A 24239-nucleotide genomic window follows, 5' to 3' on the forward strand; every position below is an offset into this window, starting at 1 on the left:
CCATTCTGTTTCATCCTCTGTATTATTTTCAGTTTGTTTAAAGATTTTATTTACTTGACAGAGCACAAGCAGTGGGAGCAGCAGGCAGAGGGAGAAGCAGGCTCTCCGCTGAGCAGAGCCCAACATGGGGTTCTGTACAGGGACCCTGGGATCATGACCTGAGTCTAAGTCAGATGCTTAAACAACTGAGCCACCCAGGCGCCCCTGCCAGGTGTCTTTTAAAAGACAAATCTGATCTCTTCCTTGTTTAAAAATCTTGGAATAAAGTTTAAGTCTGTCAGTATTACATGAAAAGCTCTTCACTGGGTCTCTCCAATCTGTTTATTCTCATTGATTTTCTAGTGTTTTCTCTTTTTTCTAATCTTTTAAAATGTTTGTGTCCTCTCCCCTAACTTTCTCAAGTCCTTTTCTACCTTTCTAATGCTGTCTCGCTCTCCTCTCTCCTCTTTTTTCTTAGTCCTTACCACGTTCTCCTCATGCTGTACTATAACACAGTGTTTCCAGCCCTTCTGTCCATTCAGCTTAAACCCTTGCGCTCCTCCCCCAAACAAAACAAAATCATCCACCACTTTCTTCCACAGAACTTTTATATATCCTTGAAAATATTTGTATGGCGTTATAGTTGAGTCCTTCCAATTGTTCAGTGCCATTGCCTTCAGGGCAGTATTGCTCAGTCTCCTTTTATAGCACCCTATTGTGTGTAATGTCTCTTACATAGTAGGAACTTGGGTAATACAGTTGAATGAATGATAAGCCCTAAGAGGTTTTTTTTTTGTTTTTTTTTTTTAAATAATTAAAGGTGGTTACTGAAATAAAGTCTCCAGATGTTATCTCTGATACCGTGAAGTCTGAAAACCTTCACAAGCAGATTGTTAGCCTGTGCAGTTGTTGAAAGATGATTTAAAAACCTTTATTACTAGCTTTTTCTACTACCTAACACCCCAACTAACAGGAAGATTTCCCTTTATCCAAATGGAAATTCTTCCTTCCAGCATACATGCTTTTTGTCTTGTTTGCACTAGAAAACAGCTGGTAAGTAATTGAGGCCAGTGTTTCTGGGTCCTTTCTATTCTCATGTTCTTCTGGGCCAGTTTCCACAGCACAGAAAGAGACCTGTTATGGGTAGGTGGGTGGCTAGAGATCCGGAAGCAGCAAATATTTATGCCCATTGGGGAGGTGAAAGGGTTGGTAAGTATCTGAAATTTTTCTCTTTCTATAATGAACAAATGGAGGTCAACAGGTAGTGAGAAGGGGTGAGAGAGAAAAAAATGAGTAGTGAAAGGTTTTGGAAATGATTTTTTAAAATTTATTGAAGTATAACTGATGTACAGTATTACTTAGTTTCAGGTGTACAATGCGCAGTGATTTGACATTTGTATTATGAAATGGTTATGACAGTTTAGTTAGTATCTGTCACTTTACAGAGCTAAGAGTTTTTGTTTTTTCTTTTTTAAGATTTTATTTATTCATTTGACAGAGAGAACACAAGCAGGAGGAGTGGGAGAGGGAAAAGTAGGCTCGCTAATGAGAAGGGAGCCTGACATGGGGCTTGGTCCCGGGACCCTGGGATCATGACCTGAGCCAAAGGCAGACGCTTAACCAACTGAGCCGCCCAGGCGCCCCAGTGGAGTTAATAGTTTTATTTATTGTATTCCCATGCTGTACATTTATTTTATAACTGGGAATTTTACTTATTAATGCCTTCTACCCATTTCTTTCCCCCTAAGGACATTGTTTTTAAATAGAAAGTTAGTGTTTGTCAGCCTATTTGGCTGCAAGGAACAGATACTCACTAGAGCTAGCATATATTTATATATTAAAGGGTTTTTTGGTAAGGACACACATGGACTGGGTTGTAATGTAATCAGGATCTCCACAGCTGGAAGACCTGGAAACTCCCATATTTCTGATCCTGGACACATGTTCTGCTCTCTGCATGTGCTACTACTTCTGCTTTTCACCCACCTCATAATTGTGGGTGCAGCATGGCTTTGCCTTGACACTGCCCTTGCAGCCTGTTTTCTTACTACTCTTGCTCTCCCTGTATGTGTCGCTCTCTCAAATTAAGATATAATTCACACAGCATAAAATTTACCCTTTTAAAAGTGCACAATTCAATGACTTTTTTATTTAAAGATTTTATTTATTTATTTGACAGAGATCACAAATAGGCAGAGGGGCGGGGGGGGTGGGGGCGGGGCGGAGCAGGCTCCCTGCTGAGCAGAGAGCCCAATGCGGGGCTCGATCCTAGGACCCTGGGATCATGACCTGAGCCGAAGACAGAGGCTTTAACTTGCTGAGCCACCTAGGTGCCCCAATTCAGTGACTTTTAATATATCTACAAAGTTGTGCAGCTTGTCACCACTAATTGGAGAAAACTTTTACCTCCCTAAGAAGAAATCCTGTAACCATTAGTAGTCATCCTCCCCACCCCCGGTTCCCATTCCTAGGCACCTGCTAACCTGCTTTCTGTTTTTACAGGTTGGTCTCTTCTGACAGTTTCACATAAAAGTAATCGCACAATGTGTAGCCATTGGTGATTGGCTTCTATTGATTTCATGTTTTCAATCTTCATCAGTGTGTAGCATGACCTCTGTTATCTCTTGCCACTGCCCTTTTATCTTGTCAACTTATACTTTCTCTAGTTGCAGCTTTCCCGCTTCTGACTTCATCACTGCCTATTTCTGTTAACCAGTTCCAGATTCTTTAGAGCAGTGTTCTGTGCCATAGAATTTTCTGTGATGATAAAAATGTTCTCTGCCTCTGCTATCCTATGCAGTAGCCAGTGGCCAGTCCTATTGACTTGCCCTGTGTAGCCGTAAGGAACTTGATTGGCCTGTCCTGTCCTTCTGTTTTAGGAATAGGTCTTAGATTTCTGGCTAGCCAGTAGATTAGTTTGCTGGGTTAAGATCCACCCCCTGGTCTAGTTAGCTGGGGCCAAGGGATAGGAGAGGGAGACAGAATATCAACTCTGCCTTCCTCAGCTGGGCCTGGGGCCAGAAAGTTTTGAGAGCGCGATAGAAGAAAAAGAAGAGAGGGTTCAAGAATTCTGAACAAGGGGCGCCTGGGTGGCTCAGTGGGTTAGAGCCCCTGCCTTCAGCTCGGGTCATGGTCTCAGGGTCCTGGGATCGAGCCCCGCATTGGGCTCTCTGCTCAGCGGAGAGCACGCTTCCTCCCCTCTCTCTGCCTGCCTCTCTGCCTGTTACCTCTGTCTGTCCAATAAATAAAAAAATCTTAAAAAAAAAAAAAGAATTCTGAACAAATGTGTACTTTAGAAATAAAGCTTTTTGTTTTCTCTCTCCTGTCTCTCTTCCAAATTGTTTCGCTATTTTTCTGTGGTGTGTTCCATCAAGAGTCAGGGTAGAGGGGCGCCTGGGTGGCTCAGTGGTTTAAGCCACTGCCTTCGGCTCAGATCATGATCTCAGGGTCCTGGGATTGAGTCCCGCATTGGGCTCTCTGCTCGGCGGTGAGCCTGCTTCCCTCTCACTCTCTCTGCCTGCCTTTCTGCCTACTTGTGATCTCTCTCTGTCAAATAAATAAAATCTTAAAAAAAAAAAAAAGAGTCAGGGTAGACAAGGCAGCCTCTGGTCCTGATTTTTCGTAATTTCTCATTCTTAATGATTTGCCAGTTGTTGCCAAGAGCAGAAACGTAAAAAGAGGTGGGTTGGTGCTGTGCCTGTCCTCTAAAACACTTGTTGCCTCCTCCTCTCCATACGTACCTCACTGCTAGGGCCCCGCTTTTCCTCTCTTCCATTCTGCTCTCAGGTCAGTACTTTCACAAAGGACAAGAGTTTCCATAGACTTGCCTCTTTGGAGTGATGGGGACAGGATAGGTATTTCTCCAGAGGGCTGAATTCATGGTTCTTGAATACGCATAATAAATACCAGTAATCGATGACCACTGACTCTGAAGAGCTCTCCATCAATGGGGAGGTGAGGCACACATTTGAAAGTGTTTTTAGTGACATATAGACTAAATGCCATACATGGGTGTTGTGGGCTCCTTGCCATATCACACTGACAGTCTTGTCCCTAGGTGACTTTTTTTTTTTTTAATATTTTGTATTAAGTAATACTCATTTTTTTTTTTTAAGTTTTTATTTATTTATTTGACAGAGATCACAAGAAGGCAGAGAGACAGGCTGAGAGAGGGGAGGAAGCAGGCTCCCCACTGAGCAGAGAGCCCGATGCGGGGCTTGATCCCAGAACCCCGGGATCATGACCTGAGCCGAAGGTAGAGGCTTTAACCCACTGAGCCACCCAGGCGCCCCCCTAGGTGACTTTTTTGTGCAATGATGACTTTTAACTAAGGACAACATGCACACTGGAACTATGTGTGGAAGGTTGAGGATAGGACATGGTTCTCTGACACAGCAGTAGTTGATTACCCACATTTTCCTTACTCACCAATATATACCACATTTCACACAACGTCTGGCTTACATAACTAAGTGCCCAGTATTTGTTAGAGGAAGGAATAAGTCAGTACAAAAACTAGTTGCCTGATGACAGCGGCATCTTCAACCTGGCCTAATTTGCTGTGCACTAGAAGTGTTTCTCAGATTGGTGAAGGACAGTGTTCTATGCCTGCTACCACCCAAGTTATAAACCACAATCAGAACAGTTCAGTAGAAAAACTAATAAGATGTAAGTTTGCATTTTGTATCTTTTTATTTATTTTTATTATTACTTTTTAAAGATTTTATTTATTTGACAGAGATCACAAGTAGAGAGGCAGGCAGAGAGAGAGAGAGAGAGAGGAGGAAGCAGGCTCCCTGCTGAGCAGAGAGCCTGATGTGGGGCTTGATCCCAGGACCCTGGGATCATGACCTGTACTGAAGGCAGAGGCTTTAACCCACTGAGCCACCCAGGCACCCCAGCATTTTGTATCTTTTCATTATCACTAGAGTGAATATATATAAAATTACTTAGCTCAATTGCTGTAAAAGTTTCTAAAGGGTTAAGTGTAAATATTTCCCCTGGTCCTTAGGCACTTTGAATAGCACTGGTCTAGGGGATTCTTCCTGCTAATGAAACGGTATACACCAGGGGAAAGGGTGGTTCATGGAGTGGGTGGACATGAAGAAATGGAGGAGGATTTGGAGAGTAAAGAGAGAAAGGAGGGCATTTATCTAGAATGCCAAGTCTCTACTATACTTTCGGATAAACCATAATTCATATATATTGACTCTGCTTATGCTTTGGCACTAAACTGTGGTGTAGAAAATTTAGAAATGGCACACAAATGCAGAAGAAAGGGACAGACAGAGCTCTTGCCTCCAGTGTAATTATGAATTGATAAACTTCCACCTCTTAAGTGTAATTATGAATTGATAAACTTCCACCTCTTTTCAAAAATAGTGTCAACATCATTATCATCAAAACATATTCTGAGCACCATTTGGGTTCTCAGTTAACCCTCCCTTAGAACAGAAATATGATTCAAGACTGGCAGCATTTTAATAAAATCATATTAAAGCTGGTAATTGAACTTGTTGGAGGCAAATTGTAGGGAGCGACCACCATTATTTCATTAGTCATGGGACTTTTTTTTTTTTTAATCACAGTAGCATGAGTTCTGTTAGAATATTGTGATTAAGCTTCTAAAAGCAACTACAAGTATATTTTTACAAAAACTTGCCTCACGCAGTTTTGAATTAGTAAAGGAAAGCCAGTAAAACTGCATTTCAAAACACTTGGGCAAAAAAGAATATTGACCCTGCAAGAATCAAATAATCACAGGCGATTCTAGCTGCTCTTTAATTTGTGAGCCCTCTTTGTGCACAGCATTCATTTTTATCAGGATTAGTTGCTTAAATTCAATGGGGAGTTATTGAGAACGCGAAATTGCTCCCATGGCACATCTGAGTACTTCTTTGAACCAGGTGTTATGCCAGGGGTGGCTACAAGAATGAACGGCAAATAAAACACTTTCTGCCTTCAAGGAACTATCAGTCTAGTTGGGAGAAGCAGATATGCCAGATGATGCTAAAAGGTGGGAATATTATAATGAAGGTGGAAATTTAGTACTCTCTGAGTCCTGACGAAACTGACTAACCTGAAAGTATGGGAAAAACCTTCACAGACATCATGATAAGAGTTGGTCTATGTATGCCATTTGTCTTAGACTTTTGATATTTAGTGCTAGATTCAGTCAAGGTGGTGTGTAAATAGCCCCTGTGGGTTTTCAGTTATAAGAAATTTAGGAATTAACAGGGCTCCTGGGCGGCTTAGTCGTTAAGCATCTGACTCTTGATTTCCAGTCAGGTCATGATCTCAGGGTAATGGGATAGAGCCCTGGGGCTCCACACTCAGTGGGAAGTATGCTCGAATTTCTCCCCTGCTCCTTCTATCAGTTGAATCTTTTTAAAAAAGAAATACAGGAATTAAAATACAGAGGTTGAACTACCTGTGGAGATTCAGCCTTCTCAGGGATTTCAGATTGTGTTCAGAAGATAGCAGTGGTGGGAGGACTCTTGGGTGGCTCAGTTGGTTAAGCAACTGTCTTCAGCTCGGGTCATGGGATCCAGTGGGTTCCCTGCTCAGTGGGGAGTCTGCTTCTTCCCTAACCTTCCCATGTCTCATGCGCGTGCTCTCTCTCTCTCTCAAATAAATTTTTAAAAAAGAAGAAAAAGATAGCAGTGGTGGAAAAGCTATTGTTTTGCTAGAAAACTAGTGTTTTATTTCATGTTGATATTAGAACATGGCAAATTTGAATATGATGAAGTGATTTCTGGATTAAGCACACACTAACAGAATAGTTAACCATGCTGGCTGTTTGGAATTTAAGTTGTTAGTGGTTGAGATGAATGCTAAGAGTAAGATCTTGGGCAGTGGTAGGAGAAGGACTTTGATTCATTCTGGAAACATTTGTAGTCCAAGAAGGACTCTCCCTAGGTTCTTGGCAGTGGAGGGATAAAAATGAAGGTATTTAGTAGGAGTATTACAAGTTTGATGTGATAGGATTGTGACAGTTTAAAAGGCAAAGCTTTTCTTGCCTTCCTCCCTCTTCCTACCTTCCCCCCTCCCCCACTGGGTGGGGCTCAAACTCACAGCCCTGAGATCAAAAGTCACATGGTCTACTGACTGAGCCAGCCAGACGCCCCAGGCCAACATTGTTTCACTCTTTCCTTAGCGCTGGCCTTGGAAATCAAGTGCTTTTCTTCCAAAATCTACTGAAAGAGTACTTTTACCTGTCATTGTATACATTGGGAGTTCTGAATCTTATCCATAATCAATAGTCCTTTCTGATTTTTATGTACATTTTAATAAGTTTTCTTAACTGTGCTTCAAAACAATGAAAACTTGCAGTAGAAACTTTACCTCTTAAGTTCTGAGAATTCTCTCGCTAGACAAGGAATGAGTGCTGCTTAGTTCCTTAGCTAAAACCCAGATGTACTGATCAGAATGTGACTTCAGTTTGGGATCTAATGGAAGGCATGTCCATGGGTGAAGGTGAGGATGGGGGAACTCTGGTATATTGAATGGCAATAGTAAAAAGGAGTAGAATTCTTTCCCCCTACTTTTTCAGAAAGTAGTTGAGATGTTTAAAGAAAAGTAACATCCCCCTGGAGAGCACCGTGAATACATAAAAGAAGCTGTATTTTGTTTTATGCAGCTCAAAGAAAATGAACGGCACCCTGGACCACCCAGATCAACCGGATCTTGATGCTATCAAGATGTTTGTGGGCCAGGTTCCAAGGACCTGGTCTGAGAAGGATTTGAGGGAACTCTTTGAACAGTATGGTGCTGTCTATGAAATCAATGTCCTAAGGGATAGGAGCCAAAACCCTCCTCAGAGCAAAGGTAAGGGCATTGGGTTTTATAGGTAGTTTCTGTCTTGTGCGTGTTGTCACTCGTTGCCAGAATGCTCCTCTGTTCACATTCTAAAGGGAGGAAGTATGTCCTTTTATAGTAGTTACATTTTCCAGACCAAACACATTTAATGGCATAAAAATAAAAAGTTAAGATGACGTCATGAAGATAATTTGTAAATTGGATTGTAGGTGGTCCTTTGTGAGAGCTCTAAATTCAAGAGACAGACTCCTATGTGTGTCTCTCCCTCCTTTTTTTTTTTTTTTTTTTAATGTGAGTGTCTCTTAATCTTGGGAATGTAATGACAAAGTTGAAATAAACAACTGTGTAAGGTTTTCTTTGGTGTTTTGGCTAGACTAAGCTGAAAGAAAAAGACTGTCTACACCATACCTGTGCATTTCTGTTAGTGTTACAGGCCTTGCAGGATTGGCTTAGCAACCAGGACGGGACCTGTTTGTAGGTAACCTGTTTGTTGTAGCCTACGATGAATGGAAAAAAGACGGAACTACTTCCAGAAATACCTACCAGAGTAGAAGCTTTATGGAAGCAATGGTAGAAAAGCCTTTAGTTTTGCCCTGTACCTGCACCTACAGTATTCTTTCCAAATAACCGATTTCAGAATAATGTTCTGGGGAAACTGTTCTGTAGTGCAGATGTGAGCAAGCAGGATTGCTATGTTTGAAGCCAGCTTAGTAACAGGATCTAGGAGCAGAGAAATTATTTTCTTTTTGTGGCATAGTTAACCAAAAATATGAAGAATTATAGTTTCTGAAAATGACTGGTGATATGCAGTGATTTAGAATCTTAATTGCAGCGATTTTGAAAGGAATCAGTATTGTATCTCATGGGACTAGGAACCCATATTTATAAGACGCACTTCTTCCCTCCTGTCCGTAACAAAGATACAAAGCACAAAATCTGCAGATCTCCTTAGTCAGGGCCATGTGCTCTTAGAAGTTTAATTATATTAAAACCAAGGGTCCAAAAAAGGATATTAAGAGTTTCGTGCTCTTTAGTCATTTTATAACTTAATAAATGATAATTATATTTGAGGCATATGGTAGAAATTGGCTACAATGTAAGGAGGGATTTATTCTGAGAAAGAATGAGTTCCTGGTAGACTACAAGTCGCAGGAATGCAGGGCCCTGTTTCTTTTTGTTCCTGCATGTCTTTCCCACACACTACCTGGTGCTCCAACTAGGGTGGGTTGGATGACATGGTACTATGACATTGGTAAGGGAAGTTGTCTTTCCCAGAGAAGTTAGAGGAGCAGCTAAAGAATTTTAGTAGAACTCACAGACTGTAACAATTAAGAAAATGCACAGAGAGTAATGTAGGGGTTTTTCTGCTTCTCTCCCTCTCCCCCTTCTCTCTCTCGGAAGTGGTGGGGGGGTTGCTAATTTTAATAAACCTAGCTTTCTCTTTGAAGTTCCAGTATATCCATGGAGGAGGGAGTATTCCAGGAATTGTCTGCTTTCAAAGGTGATTTGTTGAAATTTTATTTATTTCAGGGTGCTGTTTTGTTACATTTTACACCCGCAAAGCTGCATTAGAAGCGCAGAATGCTCTTCACAACATGAAGGTCCTCCCAGGGGTAAGAATACTCCTACTAGTAAGTGGAACTGTGGGGGTTTTGACTATGGAACATAACTTACACATGTCAGGCACATACTGAAAAATCATTTTGAGGAAAAGGTGACTGCCAGAGTGATTGATACAGAGGACATAAAGGGAACATTTCAAAGAAGACAGGCTGAAAGTGTTTTAGTTCTCTCTTAGCCAAGAGAATTTTGACTTCTTGATTCTCATTCTGTCTATTTTGATATTTTGTGAAGAAATGATCATAAGGGGTGCCTGGGTGGCTCAGTGGGTTAAAGCCTCTGCCTTCAGCTCAGGTCATGATCCCAGGGTCCTGGGATCAAGCCCCACATCGGGCTCTCTGCTCCTCAGGGAGCCTGCTTCCTCTCTCTCTCTGCCTCTCTGCCTGCCTACTTGTGATCTCTGTCTGTCAAATAAATAAATAAAATCTTTAAAAAAAAAAAAAGAAATGATCATAAGGCGGATGTAAGGCCAGAGAAGATTCTTAAGACTCTAGTTTCAGTATTGCCTTTAGAGTCCTCATTTACGTTTCTGTGCCTTCAATGTGTACAGTGATGATATGTATGTGTTTTCCTTTTTAGATGCACCACCCTATACAGATGAAGCCTGCCGACAGTGAGAAGAACAATGGTAAGCAGTTGTGTAAAGTCCTCCCCCGATTAGGTTTTTTCTAGTTTACTATTCGTTCTGGTGGCATCTGGATTGTATTTGCTTTAAGCAATCATTTGTTTTTGTTTTTGTTTTTTTTAATTGACATCTAAGTGGCAAAATGTGTGCAGCATAATGATTCAGTCCTTGTTTATATTAGAAATAATCTCCCATGGTAAGTCTGGTCAGTATCTGTCACCATACAAAGTTCTAAAAATGTTTTTCTTTTGATAAGAATTTTTAAGATCTACTTTCTAAGCAACTTTTAAATACACAATACAGTACTGTTAACTAGTGACTATGCTAAATTATTTTATAATGGGAAGTTTATACCTTTTGATCCATTTTGCCCTTTTTCCTCAGTCCCTTATGCCCAACCTTTGGCAACCAGTAGTCCTGTTCTGTGTATCTGTGAACTTCCGTGTGTGTGTGTGTGTGTGTGTGTGTGTGTGTGTGTGTGTGTGTGTTTTGTTTTTTTAGGTTTTACTTATAAGTGAGAGCATACAGTATCTTTCTCTGACTTATTTCACTTAGCATAATGGCCTTAGGGTCCGTCCATGTTGCCACAAATGACAAGATTCCTTGCTTTTTTATGGCTGAATAATATCTATGGTGTTTGTATGTGTGTACACACATTTTCTTTATCCATTCATCTGTTGAAAGACACGTTTCCATTTCTTGACTCTTGAAAATAATGCTGCCGTGAACATGGGTATATAGCTTTTTTTTTTTCTTAAGATTGTATTTTTACATAATGTCTACAACCAGTGGGGGACTCAAACTCACAACCCCACAATGGAGAGTTGCATGCTCTACTGACTCAGCCAGCCAGGCACCCAGAGTGTGCAGCTTTTTGAGTTAGTGTTTTCATTTTCTTCTATCTCTGTTCTTGTTTGCACTCACTTTCTCCCTCTCTCAAATATTTATCTTTTTTAAAGATTTTATTTAAGAGAGTGAGAGAAACAGAAGGAGCAGGGGGAGAGACAGAGGGAGAGGGAGAAGCATGCTATTTGCTGACCAGGGAACCCAAGCTGGGGCTTGATCTCAGGACTCCAGGATCATGACCTGAGTTGAAGCAAATGCTTAACCGACTGAGCCACCCAGGTGCCCCTAAATAAAACCTTTAAAAATAATAATAATAAATAGTTTTTTTTCCCTTAAATATGGTAAATAATGAGATAAATAGAGTTGATAGGTAAACAATATAAGAACATTTTAGAGTAAAATGGGATGTCTTTGATCAAAATAATTTCTTATGGACAGAAAAGGGGGTGGGAGGATGGACAGACTAAGGAGGAGAACTTAGTCCTTAAGAGAATAATCAAAAAAGGAAAATGACAATTACACTCACTGAAAGGTGTGTTGTGTTTCCCTTGTCATATCAGGTCAGTGTGAAAACTTGTCCTTTGGTACAGTAGTACTGCTAGTAAGAACAAACATCACTAAGTGCTACACAAGATGCTGAGTGCTTTGCATTTAAAACCTACAGCTGCCTTTGATTTTTTTTTTAAAGATTTTACTTATTTATTTGACAGAGATCACAAGTAGGCAAAGAGGCAGGCAGAGAGAGAAGGGGAAGCAGGCCCCGCGCTGAGCAGAGACCCAATGTGGGGCTGGATCCCAGGACCCTGGGATCATGACCCAAGCTGAAGGCAGAGGCTTTGAGCACTGAGCCACCCAGGCACCCCTACAGCTGCCTTTGAGATGAACATCATTATCCCTATTAATCAGGTGACAGTCATGGAATGGCTAAGTAACTTTGACAAGATCACAAAACTACTGTACGTTATCTAAATGCTTCCAGTTTAAATTTTAAGGTACAATTGATTATAAGAGGAGGTGCTGAATGATGGGAAAATGCTTATCTTAGAATCCAGGTAATATGATATATAGGCATAGAGCCAGGATTCAAATATAGACAGTCTGACTCCAGTCTGTGCTACACTACGTCTTGTAGTTATAATGTTCAAGCCTTTCGTGTTTTACTCTCTTAGCAGTGGAAGACAGGAAGCTGTTTATTGGTATGATTTCCAAGAAGTGCACTGAAAATGACATCCGAGTCATGTTCTCTTCATTTGGACAGATTGAAGAATGCCGGATATTACGGGGACCTGATGGACTGAGCCGAGGTAGGTATATTTCTAGCTTTTAAAGATGCTTAAATTTAGAGTCTCTTTTAGTTGGACCAGTGGAAACCAATGATCCCTACCCAACATGGCCTTGTCTTGATGGAGAGGTTGGGCTTGGTGTTGTAAGTCTAGGTCCCATCATGGCTCCTCCTACCAGTTGATTCCTTTAGAATTGTCCCAGCCCCCTAAGGCGTCTACATTCGGCACTAAGTTTCATGTGTTAAAATTTTCTCTTTTTGTGCTTGGAGAGGTCCTTAATGCCAAAATGGAACACTTTCTTCTCAAGAGGAACTAGAGGATTGTGATTCCTCCTTTATCCCTTTATCAAGTTCTTTCTTTCCTGTTGTGCTTCCCAAGTTATTCATGAAAGCACTTAGCACTGTTATGATGTGTCTGTCTCCTCCACTAGATCTTAAACCCCTTTGAAGGCAGGAACCATATCTGTATTGCTAGCATAGTACTTGGCACATAATAGGTGCTCAGTAAATGTCTATCAGATAATTAATAAGCAAATGAATGAATGAGTTATTGACACTTCTCTTACCAGGTTGTGCATTTGTGACTTTTACAACAAGAGCCATGGCACAGACGGCTATCAAGGCAATGCACCAAGCACAGACCATGGAGGTAGGGAGCAGATGACTGAAAAGGGAAAGTTCCTTAGCCTGAGAGTACTAGGACAGTTGGCCATCAAAGCTCTGCAGCATGTACAGCATCCAATTGCCCTAAAGGTTAAGCAGGCTAAACATATTAAATTAAAAAAAATAGTGCTCTCTTTGAAATTAACGTATTAGAAGTAGTCCTTTTAAATTTGTCTTTTGCCACTTGTGTCTGTCAGGAAGAGAGCCATTTGGCAGTGAATGAAATTAGAATGCATCCTGTGTGTCACTACAGAGGAGGATTTTTTTTCCTTCATGCAGAAGGAGGAATTTGACCCTTTGGCTTTGGTGTTTCCATAGGGTTGCTCATCTCCTATGGTGGTAAAATTTGCTGATACGCAGAAGGACAAGGAACAGAAGAGAATGGCCCAGCAGCTCCAGCAGCAGATGCAGCAAATCAGCGCAGCATCTGTGTGGGGAAACCTTGCTGGTCTAAATACTCTTGGACCCCAGTATTTAGCAGTGAGTCTTTGTGGTTTGCTTTCTGCAGACTGTGCAAGCTCCCAGCTGTTTCTTCTTGTGCTGTCCCTAGCTAATAGACACAATGGCATTTGCAACTTGAACATGTCAAATTTTTTGGTAAAACTTCAGGCAGTGCAATATTCTTTAATATATCTGTTCACCATCTCTCTCCTCTCTCATCACACACTTGGGTTATAACTTGAGACTTTTGCTACTATTAAAGTGAAAACCTGATTTCCTGATACAAAGATTTAGAAAACCTTGTATGTCCCTGTCCCTTTAGTTTTTTTAAAAGAAAATCTTGAGGGAATTTTAACTACCAAATATCTCTCTCCATGGTTCTTTCTCCCAGATGTAGAGGCATCTTTAAAATCCTTATCGAATCCTCCCTAAAGAGTATGATAAATGTTTCTTTCCGCTAAGAGGTCAAGACATTGACATGGACATTATTAAATGAGTATTACAGGTGTCAATATTTGAGTTGTCGACAGCATTGTAAATAGGTAGATCCTTTCGTTTGATCTTGCTTTTGTTGAGTTTGAGTCATGTAGTCCAAAGGCTCCAGTTTGATATTTAGATTCGCTAAGTCTACGATACTTATTACAGGGGATCACCACTGCTTTAACCCTTATAAGTATAGCAGACAGTGCAAGACACTTAAAACTGTCTGATCTGTGAAGCTATCACCGAAGGAAAATCGGTGGTGAAACCATTAGATGTGTATGGATAGTCCCAAAAATATACACATAAGAATAATTACAGTCTTTCATTCCTCTTTCTTTAAAATGTTGTTCTATATAGAAACAGAAGAAAGGCAATGATTTCTGTTACTCAGTACTGAGTTTTGGCTAATTTGATTCCAAATAATGGCCTTCATATTTCTAAAATGTTAGAAGAAATCCCAGTTTTCTAGCTAGTATTTCTCTGAAGTCAAAAAGTGTAGATGAGGAGGTGCCTGGATGGCTCAGTTGGTTAAGCGCCTGCCTTCAGCTCAGGTCATGATCCTGGAGGCCCAGGATCAAGTCCCGCTTCGGGCTTCCTGCCCAGCAGGGAATCTGCTTCTCCCTCTGATCCGCCCCGCCCCACCATGCTCTCTCTCACTCTCCTCTCATTCTCTCTCAAATAAATAAAATCTTTGAAAAAAATCACAATCTTTTTTTAAAATGAAGATGGTTAGTGTATCTTAACAGATTAAATTGTTTCTTAGTGCAAGAACATAGCTTGTAAGTTCAGAAAATTCAGAAAGATATTTTTTTTAGTCTTTTGCCAAAATGATAATATGTTTAAAATTATCTCCATGATATGCATTTGCTTTTCTTAGAGAGTTTTGAAGCTCTTTTTAGGGAAGACCCCCTTTTTATTGCCATTGCCACACCCAACAATGCATGGTGGTGTTTGTTGAGAGCTGTGGTTTCTTTATTTTAGTTAGACATGATCCCTGCCCTTAGAGCTGTTCTCTTTTAGGGAGGAAATGAAGGTGCCAAGTACAGTATGCATAGTCCACCAGCTGGAATTGAGCACATTGCCCGAGGTATTTCGGACAAAAATAAAGACATATGGGTGTATAAATGGTATATTATCATTAATTATGAGGTTCTTTCTGGAATAGGTGGACTTGAACCTGATCTCTTTGGACTAGAGCAATAGTTCTTAATCTTTGTGGGGTGTGGACCCCTCTGAAAGGTGATAAAAATTATGTGCAGGTACATTTTTTCATTCTATGTTGGAGGTTTGTGGACTGAAACCTTTCTGGACTAACGGGGTTCATTGATGACAGAGGAACCAGGTCAGGTATTTATGGGAATGAGCAACAGGTTGAATACAGGATCCAGAAACAGGAATATTCGTTGTCCATAAGGAAAAGTGATTGGCTTTGAATGGAGCAAAGGTTTTCAGCAGGTTTGTTAGACAAAGATTGCTATATGCTAAGATAGTGAATAAGGTTATGAAGATCCATAAGCTCATGGACAGGCCCTCTTGTTGTATTTGTTAGGTGACAACCATTGTAAGAATATACACTGAACTGATCTGCCAGTCATTTGGTTATCTGCAACAGTGGAGACCAATTTGGGGTGGAGGAGATAAGTGGGTCTGGATGGATGTGTGGAGAGCGTGGAAAGACTGATTAGTCAGCGGCCCATTGTGATCAGTAAAGAATGACTCCAAGAAAGAAATACCCTAAAATGGTTAGATTTGATATTTAAAATATTTGAAGTAGGAATTGGGTATTTAGATGGAAATAGTCTGCAAAATAAGATGTGTGGTCCAGACTAAGGAGAACTTGGGAGAGAGGTGCTAGAAGTAGCAGTCATCCATGTGCAGACTTCATTGCAGTGGATTGCATAGCTGCTTGAGTTGAGCTTAGTTCTCTGCCCTCCTCCTGTCCTCTGCTGTGCTGCCTTCTGTTTCCCAGGGACTGGACCCTGGCTCAGTACTCAGTGAATGTAACTGTCTTCTGGGCCAGGGCTTTAGCTCTTGTCGTATTGTCCGTGCTGTCATAAGCCTCATGTTTCTGTTGTGTTGGCTTGGGTTCTTGTCTTCAGCTCTCTTCTCTCTGGGGGCCTCTGCACTCTCGCTTTGCTGTGCTGTAGAGTTATCCCAGATGCAGAACCAGCCCTCACTCTCACTCTTGTTCTGTTTTTTGGTGTAATGTCTAGCTTTATTTGCAGCTCCTTCAGCAGACTGCCTCCTCTGGGAACCTCAACACCCTGAGCAGCCTCCACCCAATGGGAGGTAAGTGTTTCACGGCTGTGGAGGAGCAGCAGCAACCAGGCCACCAGACCCAGCTAACAACAGTCTGAGAGTTTTGCACCGTTTGTACAGAAAACAAATTTTTCCCACCTGTTTCATAAACCTGAAGTAAGATGAACATCCCACATCTCAACTGCTTTGCCTCTGGAAGGTGGTTCTTTTAGTTGCTATACAAGATAGCTCTGGGATTTCTGATGCTCCCCACCCCTTTAAATCTTTGTTGAGGAGGAAGATGGAGAAGAGCTGTTAGCACGAGTAGACTATCTGAGGCCATTTTGATAAGGAGGAAGTTGCAGGAACTCTTTATTTCCCCAGTAAAGTGACTTTTCCAGTGACTCTTTGAAGCCTAAGAAGGCATCCATGCAAAATGGCCAGAAACTGCTAGAAACTAGGCAGTTAGCTTTTCTCTGTGTCTTATGCATGTTATTTCTTAGGTGAATTACCTTTTATTGTTGTTAATGCTGTTAACATACATGGAAAACTTAATTGACAGATACTTGAGTGATGACAAAATGGGGCTCCACAGACAAACTTGAAGGTGGGGCCATCAGACAAGTTAGTGGAGGTGGGGAGTGAAGTGTTTCCAGAGTCCCTTGCTGCTACCTCTTCTGCAGTGGATTAAGGCTCAGCAAGTACATTTGAGAAATGTAGTGTCAGGTGAACTGCATTTTGGTATTTGAAAATTTTTGATAGTGGTTCACTTTGTACCAGGTACTTGGAGTTTGTGGTGTTTTTGTAAATTTGCTAGATTGTAAATCTGTGTTGTAGTTTAGTTTTTATTCTCGCTAACTCTCCCCCGAACCACCACCACCCATCTGCTTTTCCATCATCCAGTAAATGGTTTGCAACACAGTCAGTGCAGTTCAGATTCTTGCTCCTTTTAACTGTTGCTTGGAGGTTTACCCCTTCAGTGTTTTTCTCTCCTCTTCTGATGAGTAATCTGTTCAAGGAGTGGTTTTTCTTTAGTCTTTCTCCTTACTGCTTTTCTCACATGCATCCTCATCTGTTAAAACCCGCCTCCGTCACCTGGATCCTGCTGTGTTTTCTGCCTGTAAACCTCCACTGATAAGAGCAAATCCCCTATGCAATAGGAGTGAGGGGCTCAGATGCAGTTCCGTTCTGTGCCACAAGTTGTGTCGTTTGTTGTTCTCTTGGTCACTTGGCTTTGTGGTAGACCGCAGATCTTACCCTCTCTTGGTTTCCTAATTGCCAGTCCCTGTTAGGAATATTCACTTGGGGTGGCATGCTGTTGGATTATATATCTCTTCTCTTGAGGAAATTATGTCAAGTTTCTTGAGGAGTTGAGTGATATCTGAATCTTTTTAGAGCCTTGTAGTGTTGCTTGTAAGGCTTATCAAGAATAGTTCCTCTTTGGGACCAGCCTTTACCGGTGTGTGCTGTCATTGCTGGAACGGATACAAGGAACCCGTATATGCTGGCTGATCTCTTGCTTTGGATGTTGCAGGGTTAAATGCAATGCAGTTACAGAATTTGGCTGCTCTAGCCGCTGCAGCTAGTGCAGCTCAGAACACACCAAGTGGTACCAATGCTCTTACTACATCCAGCAGTCCCCTCAGCGTACTCACCAGTTCAGGTAAGTGTGTCATTAGAACCAGTATGCCCTTGTGTGCCTTGGGCAGAATCCCCAGAGAGGGTTCTGTCATTATGGAGAGTAGTTAACATCTATTTCCAAAGGGGTCAGACTGTGAACAATTAATTTTCAAATGTCATCTTCTGACTTAAGAGAAATCTCATAATTTTTAGTTTGCTACAACTGTCTTTGACTTTATGTCCTACAGCGACAATTATTGGGAGTCAGTAACTGAAAACCTCTTTACGAAGAGAATGCTTGAGTAGTATCAATCTTGTGTTTTGGTTCCTGTTGACATGCGAAGCATGCGTTGGCTCGAGTTTTAACACCCGGCTTTCTGATCACAGGGTCCTCACCGAGCTCCAGCAGCAGCAGCTCTGTCAACCCCATCGCCTCCCTTGGAGCTCTTCAGACGTTAGCTGGAGCCACGGCAGGCCTCAATGTCAGCTCTTTGGCAGGTGAGGGACAGCCCCTGATGTGATCAGGCCGTTCGTTGTGCAGGTAGCACCTTTAAACAACCCTGGCAGGTCACCATTAGACTGAATGGGGTGGCCTGGTAAAGTTAGAGATAATCATGAGATTTCAAGTTAGACCCGAGTTAAATCCCACCTCTCCCCCTTAGCTAGCTGTAACATAATACCACCTTTCTAAGGTCATTTTTTCATCTGCAGAGTGGGAAGAGGACACTTTGAGGGTTGTTAAGTAAATGAGAACATAGGTAAAGTGCTGAGCACATGACTTAGTATGGCGTCAGGCATGTAGAATGTGTTTAAATAAATATTAGCTGTTGTTTTGACAATAGGGTTTACCCACATCTTGTCTGAGACCACACACACCCCTTTTCAGCACCCAAACCTGGGATGCTTATTTTACCACATTCCAGCTCTAAGTGAGAAAGTGACAGAAAAGTGGAAGACAGAGAAAATGGAGCAAGTCAGATGTAAGTGGTATCACTTCTTGCACAGGTTGGAAAAAGGTAATAGGAAGAGCCACCCCTGGGTGTGGCATTTTTTAATGTTCCTGTGAGCAGTAAGGCCTGATGAGTGTCCTCAGATCTGACCATTCAGATGGATGGTCCTCCTCAGAGAGAAGCTGAGAGAGAGAGAAAAGGGAGAACTTTGGAGTTTGTTTTGGTGCCACTCAAGTCTTTCCCATATGTTAATCCTGCTCTTCCCACCATGAAGGGATGGCTGCTTTAAATGGTGGCCTGGGGAGCAGTGGCCTTTCCAACGGCACCGGGAGCACCATGGAGGCCCTCACGCAGGCCTACTCGGGAATCCAGCAATACGCTGCTGCAGCACTCCCCACTCTGTACAACCAGAACCTGTTGACACAGCAGAGTATTGGCGCTGCCGGAAGCCAGAAGGAAGGTGAGTAGAGCTGGGAGGCTACGGTTAGGGACGGCGATGAGGGGGCAGAGGGGAGATGACTCCACCTACAGCAGAGGTGAAGGCAGGGCAAAGGCCAGGAGGACCAGTCAGGCAGTGAGACCGATGCTTTTCTTTGGCACTGTCAGACATAGATTCTGTAAGCTGTAAAGCTCTGTAAACTGTAGTCTGCTTTTGGAATGTTTTCTGGTTGTAGCTCAGATCAGAACCTCTGCCCTCCTGTGATCAGGCTGCAGGTTTTAGGTGAAGAAACGTGCTGACCTTACTGTGTGAAAGCATTTCACAGTCCTTTTTTATTTGTTAGGAAGTCATCTTTGTGGATTACAGATCTGTCAGAGGGTATTTTCTGTCTAGGTGTCCGTTTTAAGCTCTTTTATTTGGCATTTTCCTCATTTTTTGATCTCCGTTTTTCCTAATTGAGGACAGGCTGAAGTTGATGGGGCAGAAAGAGTTATGGCCCACGTTGGTGAATTAGGAAATGTGTGCTTTGACATAAATGATACTAGGTGCAGGAGAGACTTTATAGGCAGAAAGAGGCCTGACAGTGGTTCACATGAATACACGGCACTGCCGACACCTCTGTGCTCCTAGTTGACTAGATTTCTGTAGCCAGAAGCTGGCAAGGTTTAAGCACTAATGTGGGGGAAAGACACGTATCCTTTTTTGCAACACCAGTGAGGATTCCTGGGATAGTGCATCCTCACCTGTTCTGAGTCAAGATGCTTCTGTGCTCTAGGATGTCGTAGTGGGGGAACTGAAAAACTATGGAGACAGACAGTAAAGCAGGAAGAGCATGGAGTGTACCACATGGTGCTCTGAAGACTGATGAATGGGAAAGAGGATGGAGAGTGCCAGAGGCACAACATTTTGTGTAGAATGGTCAGAGGCCTCTCACTTCACATCTAAGCAGAGTCCAGAGGAAGTAAGAAAGCAAGCCATGCATGTATCTAGAGGAAGAAGAGTAATGGGGGCAGAGGAACACCAAGTGCAAAGGCCCTGAGGCAGCACTGTTCTGTAATGTGTTTAGCAACAGCAGGGAGGCCTGGTGGCTGGAAAATGGCAGGACTACAGTTTAGTAGGGCTTCTTTGGTTAGAAAGTCATTGAGCTTAAGTGGTTGGAAAGGAAAGCATATTTTATTTTTGAGCTCAGTGTTAAACATGAGCACTTTTTAAAAATGTGATTCTTTTTAATGAAGTGTACTTTACATATGGTAAAATTCACCCTTTTGGGAATATATAGCTCTGTGAGCTTTAATGAACATGTACAGTCATGTAACCACATTTTGTAGATGGAGAATGTTTCCATCACTCCCAGAAATTCCGTCATGTCCCTTTGTAGTCATTCCCTGCTCCCACCCCTGCCTTGCAGCTGCCAGTCTTTGCTCTCCGGGTAGTTTCTGGCACAGTTTTGAACCTGTTTTGTTTGTAATCTCTTTCTGCCCTTTTTCTCTGTGTCTGTATAAGCCTTTAGTCTCCGGTTTTATTGCACCACACACAAGTCTGCCTACTTTATTGTTCTTGCACTCACTCCTCCCACAAGATGGAATTCTGATACCCCTCAGTGGGGAGGAGTCTGTTTCAGTGATTGCTCTTCAGTTTCCTGTTTTGTATTTGGAGAATCTTTAGTTCTCCAAAGGATTCTGTTTGTTGGGATACAGACAGGTTTTATTTTTTAAGATTTATTTATTTGAGAGTGAGAGAGAAAGAGGAAGAACGGGGGGAAGGGCAGAGGGAGGGAATCCTTAAGCAGACTCCCCATAGAGCCCAATGCGGGACTTGATCCCAGGACCCAGGACCTGAGCCAAAATCAAGAGTTGGCTGCTTAACTGACCAAGCCACCCAGGGGTGCCAGGATATAGACAGTTTAACTCAGGTAGAAATGAGAAACAGTGGTATCAGGGTGGGGGCGGGTGGAGTGGGGGGTGAGCTTGACACTGATGCCTTTTCAATCGATGGGTATTTTGAAGGTCCAGAGGGAGCCAACCTGTTCATCTACCACCTGCCCCAGGAGTTTGGAGATCAGGACTTGCTGCAGATGTTTATGCCCTTTGGGAATGTCGTGTCTGCCAAGGTTTTCATAGACAAGCAGACAAACCTGAGCAAGTGTTTTGGTATGTTGGCTTCTTTACTGGTGTTGGGAAGGTTAAGTGTCATTACCACTGAGAATGAGAAGGGGCTGATAGCAGGAAGAACTGGGTTTACGTTTGGGTTACTGTTTAACTCAGCCTTGGGCAAGACATCGTGACCTCTTGTTGAGCCTCAGTTTTTGTTTTTTGTTTTTTTTTTTTTTTTCATTTCTGTAGCAGGACGGTGGGTTTCTATCCACACTGTTGTTCCAGAGGTTAAAAAAAAAAAGAAGGTATGGAAATAGCTTGGTCAGAAACTTAAAAGTGCCTTGTAGATGTCAAGTGGTATAGTCAGGAACCTAATCTATCTCATGTGATATAATTTTCGGACTTCTCATCCCTGCTAAGAAATTTGGGCTATCAGACTATGCTCATAAGCTGTCTTCTGTGTAGGGAGGACTCAGAATCTCCTTGCTTCATCATGCCCCTCACCCAGGGTTCTGCTTGGACACACAGGTTTTGTAAGTTACGACAATCCTGTTTCGGCTCAAGCTGCCATCCAGTCCATGAACGGCTTTCAGATTGGCATGAAGCGGCTTAAAGTGCAGCTCAAACGTTCGAAGAATGACAGCAAGCCCTACTGAGCGTGCTCCCCTCTGAGACTGGAGTGAGAGGGTCTTCTGGTAAGTGGGGGAGGAGCACCCTTAATGATTCGAAGCCCTAAGGCTGTGATTGACAGCCCTGGACCCTGATCCCTGCCACTCTCGCAGGCACAGCTTGCCCTGAAGACTCGGCTACTGCCTTCTGTGGGAGTTTCGCTTCGTACAGAGGACGAGTTTGTGCTTTGGTTTCCAGTGTTTTACTTTGGAGTTTAGGTGCCATATCCTGAGTTTTTTTCTTTATTTAAAGTTTGCTGTGTTTGTAACCAGTGTGTGTTGAGAAGGACCAACATCAAACCGCCCTGGGGGAGGAGGGGGAATGGAGAAACATTAAAAAAGAAGATCAGAGCTTTCCCCAAACTGCCCCAAGAGCGAGGACTGAGTGAAACCAAAAACTGACCCCAGAATCTACCTTAGAGCAAGAGTGGGTGAAATGAGAACTGGCACCCAAGAGCCTTCGGGGGTGGAGGCAGGGCTGCCTTTGGAGGTGAGGAGAGTTGACCCACACCCAGTGGCCCTGGGAGTTGGAGACTGAAGCACTTCCCTCACTGCCTGCTGAGTTCTTGCCACCTATTTTTCAGATTCTGTGCAAGATTCCTGCTCCTTTTTCCCAAGAAGGGGATGACAGTTCTTTGGGAATAAAGGACCTGTTAAATTAGCCTGACATGCAAAAAGCAGGGAGACATCACCCATTACCAGCTTTTCCAGCCACCCATTGGTGTTGGATTGGCTCTGCCTGGCTGGTGGCTGGCTGTTAGAAAGAAGAGACGTCTAGTCTCATCTAGTCAGAGAGGTCGTTTTTAGTTAATTTCAACACCACATGTCCCGTTTCTAACAGGCCCTTTAAACAAGGCCTCTAGAGAAGACACTGTCTGGTTTCCTTCCTTGTAGTTGACCACAGCAGAGTGTGTCACTTCATCCCAAGGCAGTTTTCTCTTGAGAGTAAATCCAAGAAGGGCTTATGGTATGTAGCTAAAGGGGGCACCTCTCCTGAGCAGAGTGATCAGAAGCCATCGTATTAGGGGAGGAGGGGGAGCCTGCTTCCTGTGGCTCTAAATCAGAAGGGCCCTTTAAGCCAGAGTGCTGCATTCCTCTGTGGCCAGCACTTAACTACTTAGAAGGATCAGAAATCTGCACTTGCTTCCTAGGTTGAGGGGTCCCAGCTGTAGTACTCCCCCCAAGGCAGGCCTCTCTACTAACCACTGCAGCCCCTTCTGCTCTTGGGGACAGAGGAGACCGCAGGACATTTGCAGCCTCCAGATGGAGTTCGTGTTCATTTACCTCAGTATTACCATGTTCATTTTTGTCCTCGTGCTTACAGTTAGCTCCCTGCTGCCTCCCACAGGTCTTACTCCAGCTCTTACCTGTGACCCACATAGCCTCTGGGCCCTGCCTCTGCTCCAGGAAATGCTGTGGGGGTGGAGAACCAGAAAGGACATACTGTTGGGAATGTGCACCTGGGCAGAGGTAGCCCTGTTGGGATCTGACTCTTAGCCAAGGCCGGGGACTGGGTCCCTGCAGTCTTCAACCTCACAAACATCAGTCCTGACCCCTAGCAGTAGAGATGAGATTAAAGGGGTTGGTTTGGTATTAAGTCAGATGGGGGGCTCTCTCCTTGTCATGCTGTCCATTTGGGTCACAGACAGGGATTGACCATCTTGCTGTTGTACAGGTAGTTTGGTGGTGTTGGATTATCCCATTGAAGCAGGGACAGCTGTTCCCTTCTCATAGTGATAACTTGGGTGTGTTGTCCTCTAAGAGACGTGAAACATACTTCTTAAGCTGAACCACGTAAACTTGAATTCCGCGCACTGGGAGAAATGTGTCCTGTGTTTCAAGGATAAAACTGTTCCAAAGGCTTCCAGGGTCATGATGGGATTTTTTAAATAAATGCAAAAAATAAAAATAAAAATAAAAAAGAAAAAAGAAAAAAAGAAAAAAATGCTAGGTTGGGGAGGCGCTGTTCTGAATCCCAACCGGCTGGAACCAAGAATGTCGTTTCTATTTTTATAGAAGTTTTATACAGCTCCGGGGTGGAGAATATTTATTACCTAAATTATATCTCTGGAAAAGGCCAGGATTTTGTAGAATCCAGAATGTGATTGTTGTACACACAGGGTGCTGTGTATGATTGAAACTACTGACTCTCTGTGGCCCGTTTGCAGCCCAGCTAATAATCTGCCAGAGGGGAAGGAGTTAATGCTGTGAATTGGCAGAGGAGAGAGCTGTGCTCCCCAGGGTGCTGCCGGTGCTGCGGTGCTGCGATAGCTGACCTTCTGTTCTGTCTTCCTCCTTGGCCATTGTGGGGTTTTCCAAAGCCCAGAATTCCACTCCCATCCCCCCTCCTCCCCCATTCCACTATTTGTCCTGGGCTCTGGGATCTTATGCAGTCAAATGCTCTACCACTGAGCTATACCCCCTCTCTGGGATCTTATGAAACGGCTTTTTGAATAACATGAAAGGCAAAGGTG

At 42.8% G+C, this 24239-nt stretch overlaps 1 protein-coding gene across 14 annotated transcripts in view; it reads left to right on the forward strand.

The window, feature by feature from the left end:
• CELF1 (CUGBP Elav-like family member 1) overlaps positions 1-24239 on the forward strand; it is a 74586-nt gene that overhangs the window by 46389 nt on the left and 3958 nt on the right. For 9 of the 14 annotated variants that reach the window (XM_046015402.1, XM_046015405.1, XM_046015403.1 and 6 more), the window contains 12 exons: positions 7619-7806; positions 9328-9410; positions 9997-10045; positions 12058-12192; positions 12740-12819; positions 13152-13313; positions 15971-16046; positions 17530-17658; positions 18003-18113; positions 18840-19025; positions 21011-21154; positions 21626-24149. In XM_046015402.1, coding sequence (XP_045871358.1) covers positions 7619-7806; positions 9328-9410; positions 9997-10045; positions 12058-12192; positions 12740-12819; positions 13152-13313; positions 15971-16046; positions 17530-17658; positions 18003-18113; positions 18840-19025; positions 21011-21154; positions 21626-21753 — 1471 coding nt within the window. In that variant the 3' untranslated portion in view covers positions 21754-24149. Of the gene's footprint in view, positions 1-7618; positions 7807-9327; positions 9411-9996; positions 10046-12057; positions 12193-12739; positions 12820-13151; positions 13314-15970; positions 16047-17529; positions 17659-18002; positions 18114-18839; positions 19026-21010; positions 21155-21625; positions 24150-24239 lie in introns of those variants that run through there. The other 5 variants (XM_046015401.1, XM_046015406.1, XM_046015408.1 and 2 more) reach the window with 5 other exon arrangements.

Source organism: Meles meles, chromosome 8 (genome assembly GCF_922984935.1).
Source record: "Meles meles chromosome 8, mMelMel3.1 paternal haplotype, whole genome shotgun sequence".
Lineage (NCBI taxonomy): Eukaryota > Metazoa > Chordata > Mammalia > Carnivora > Mustelidae > Meles > Meles meles.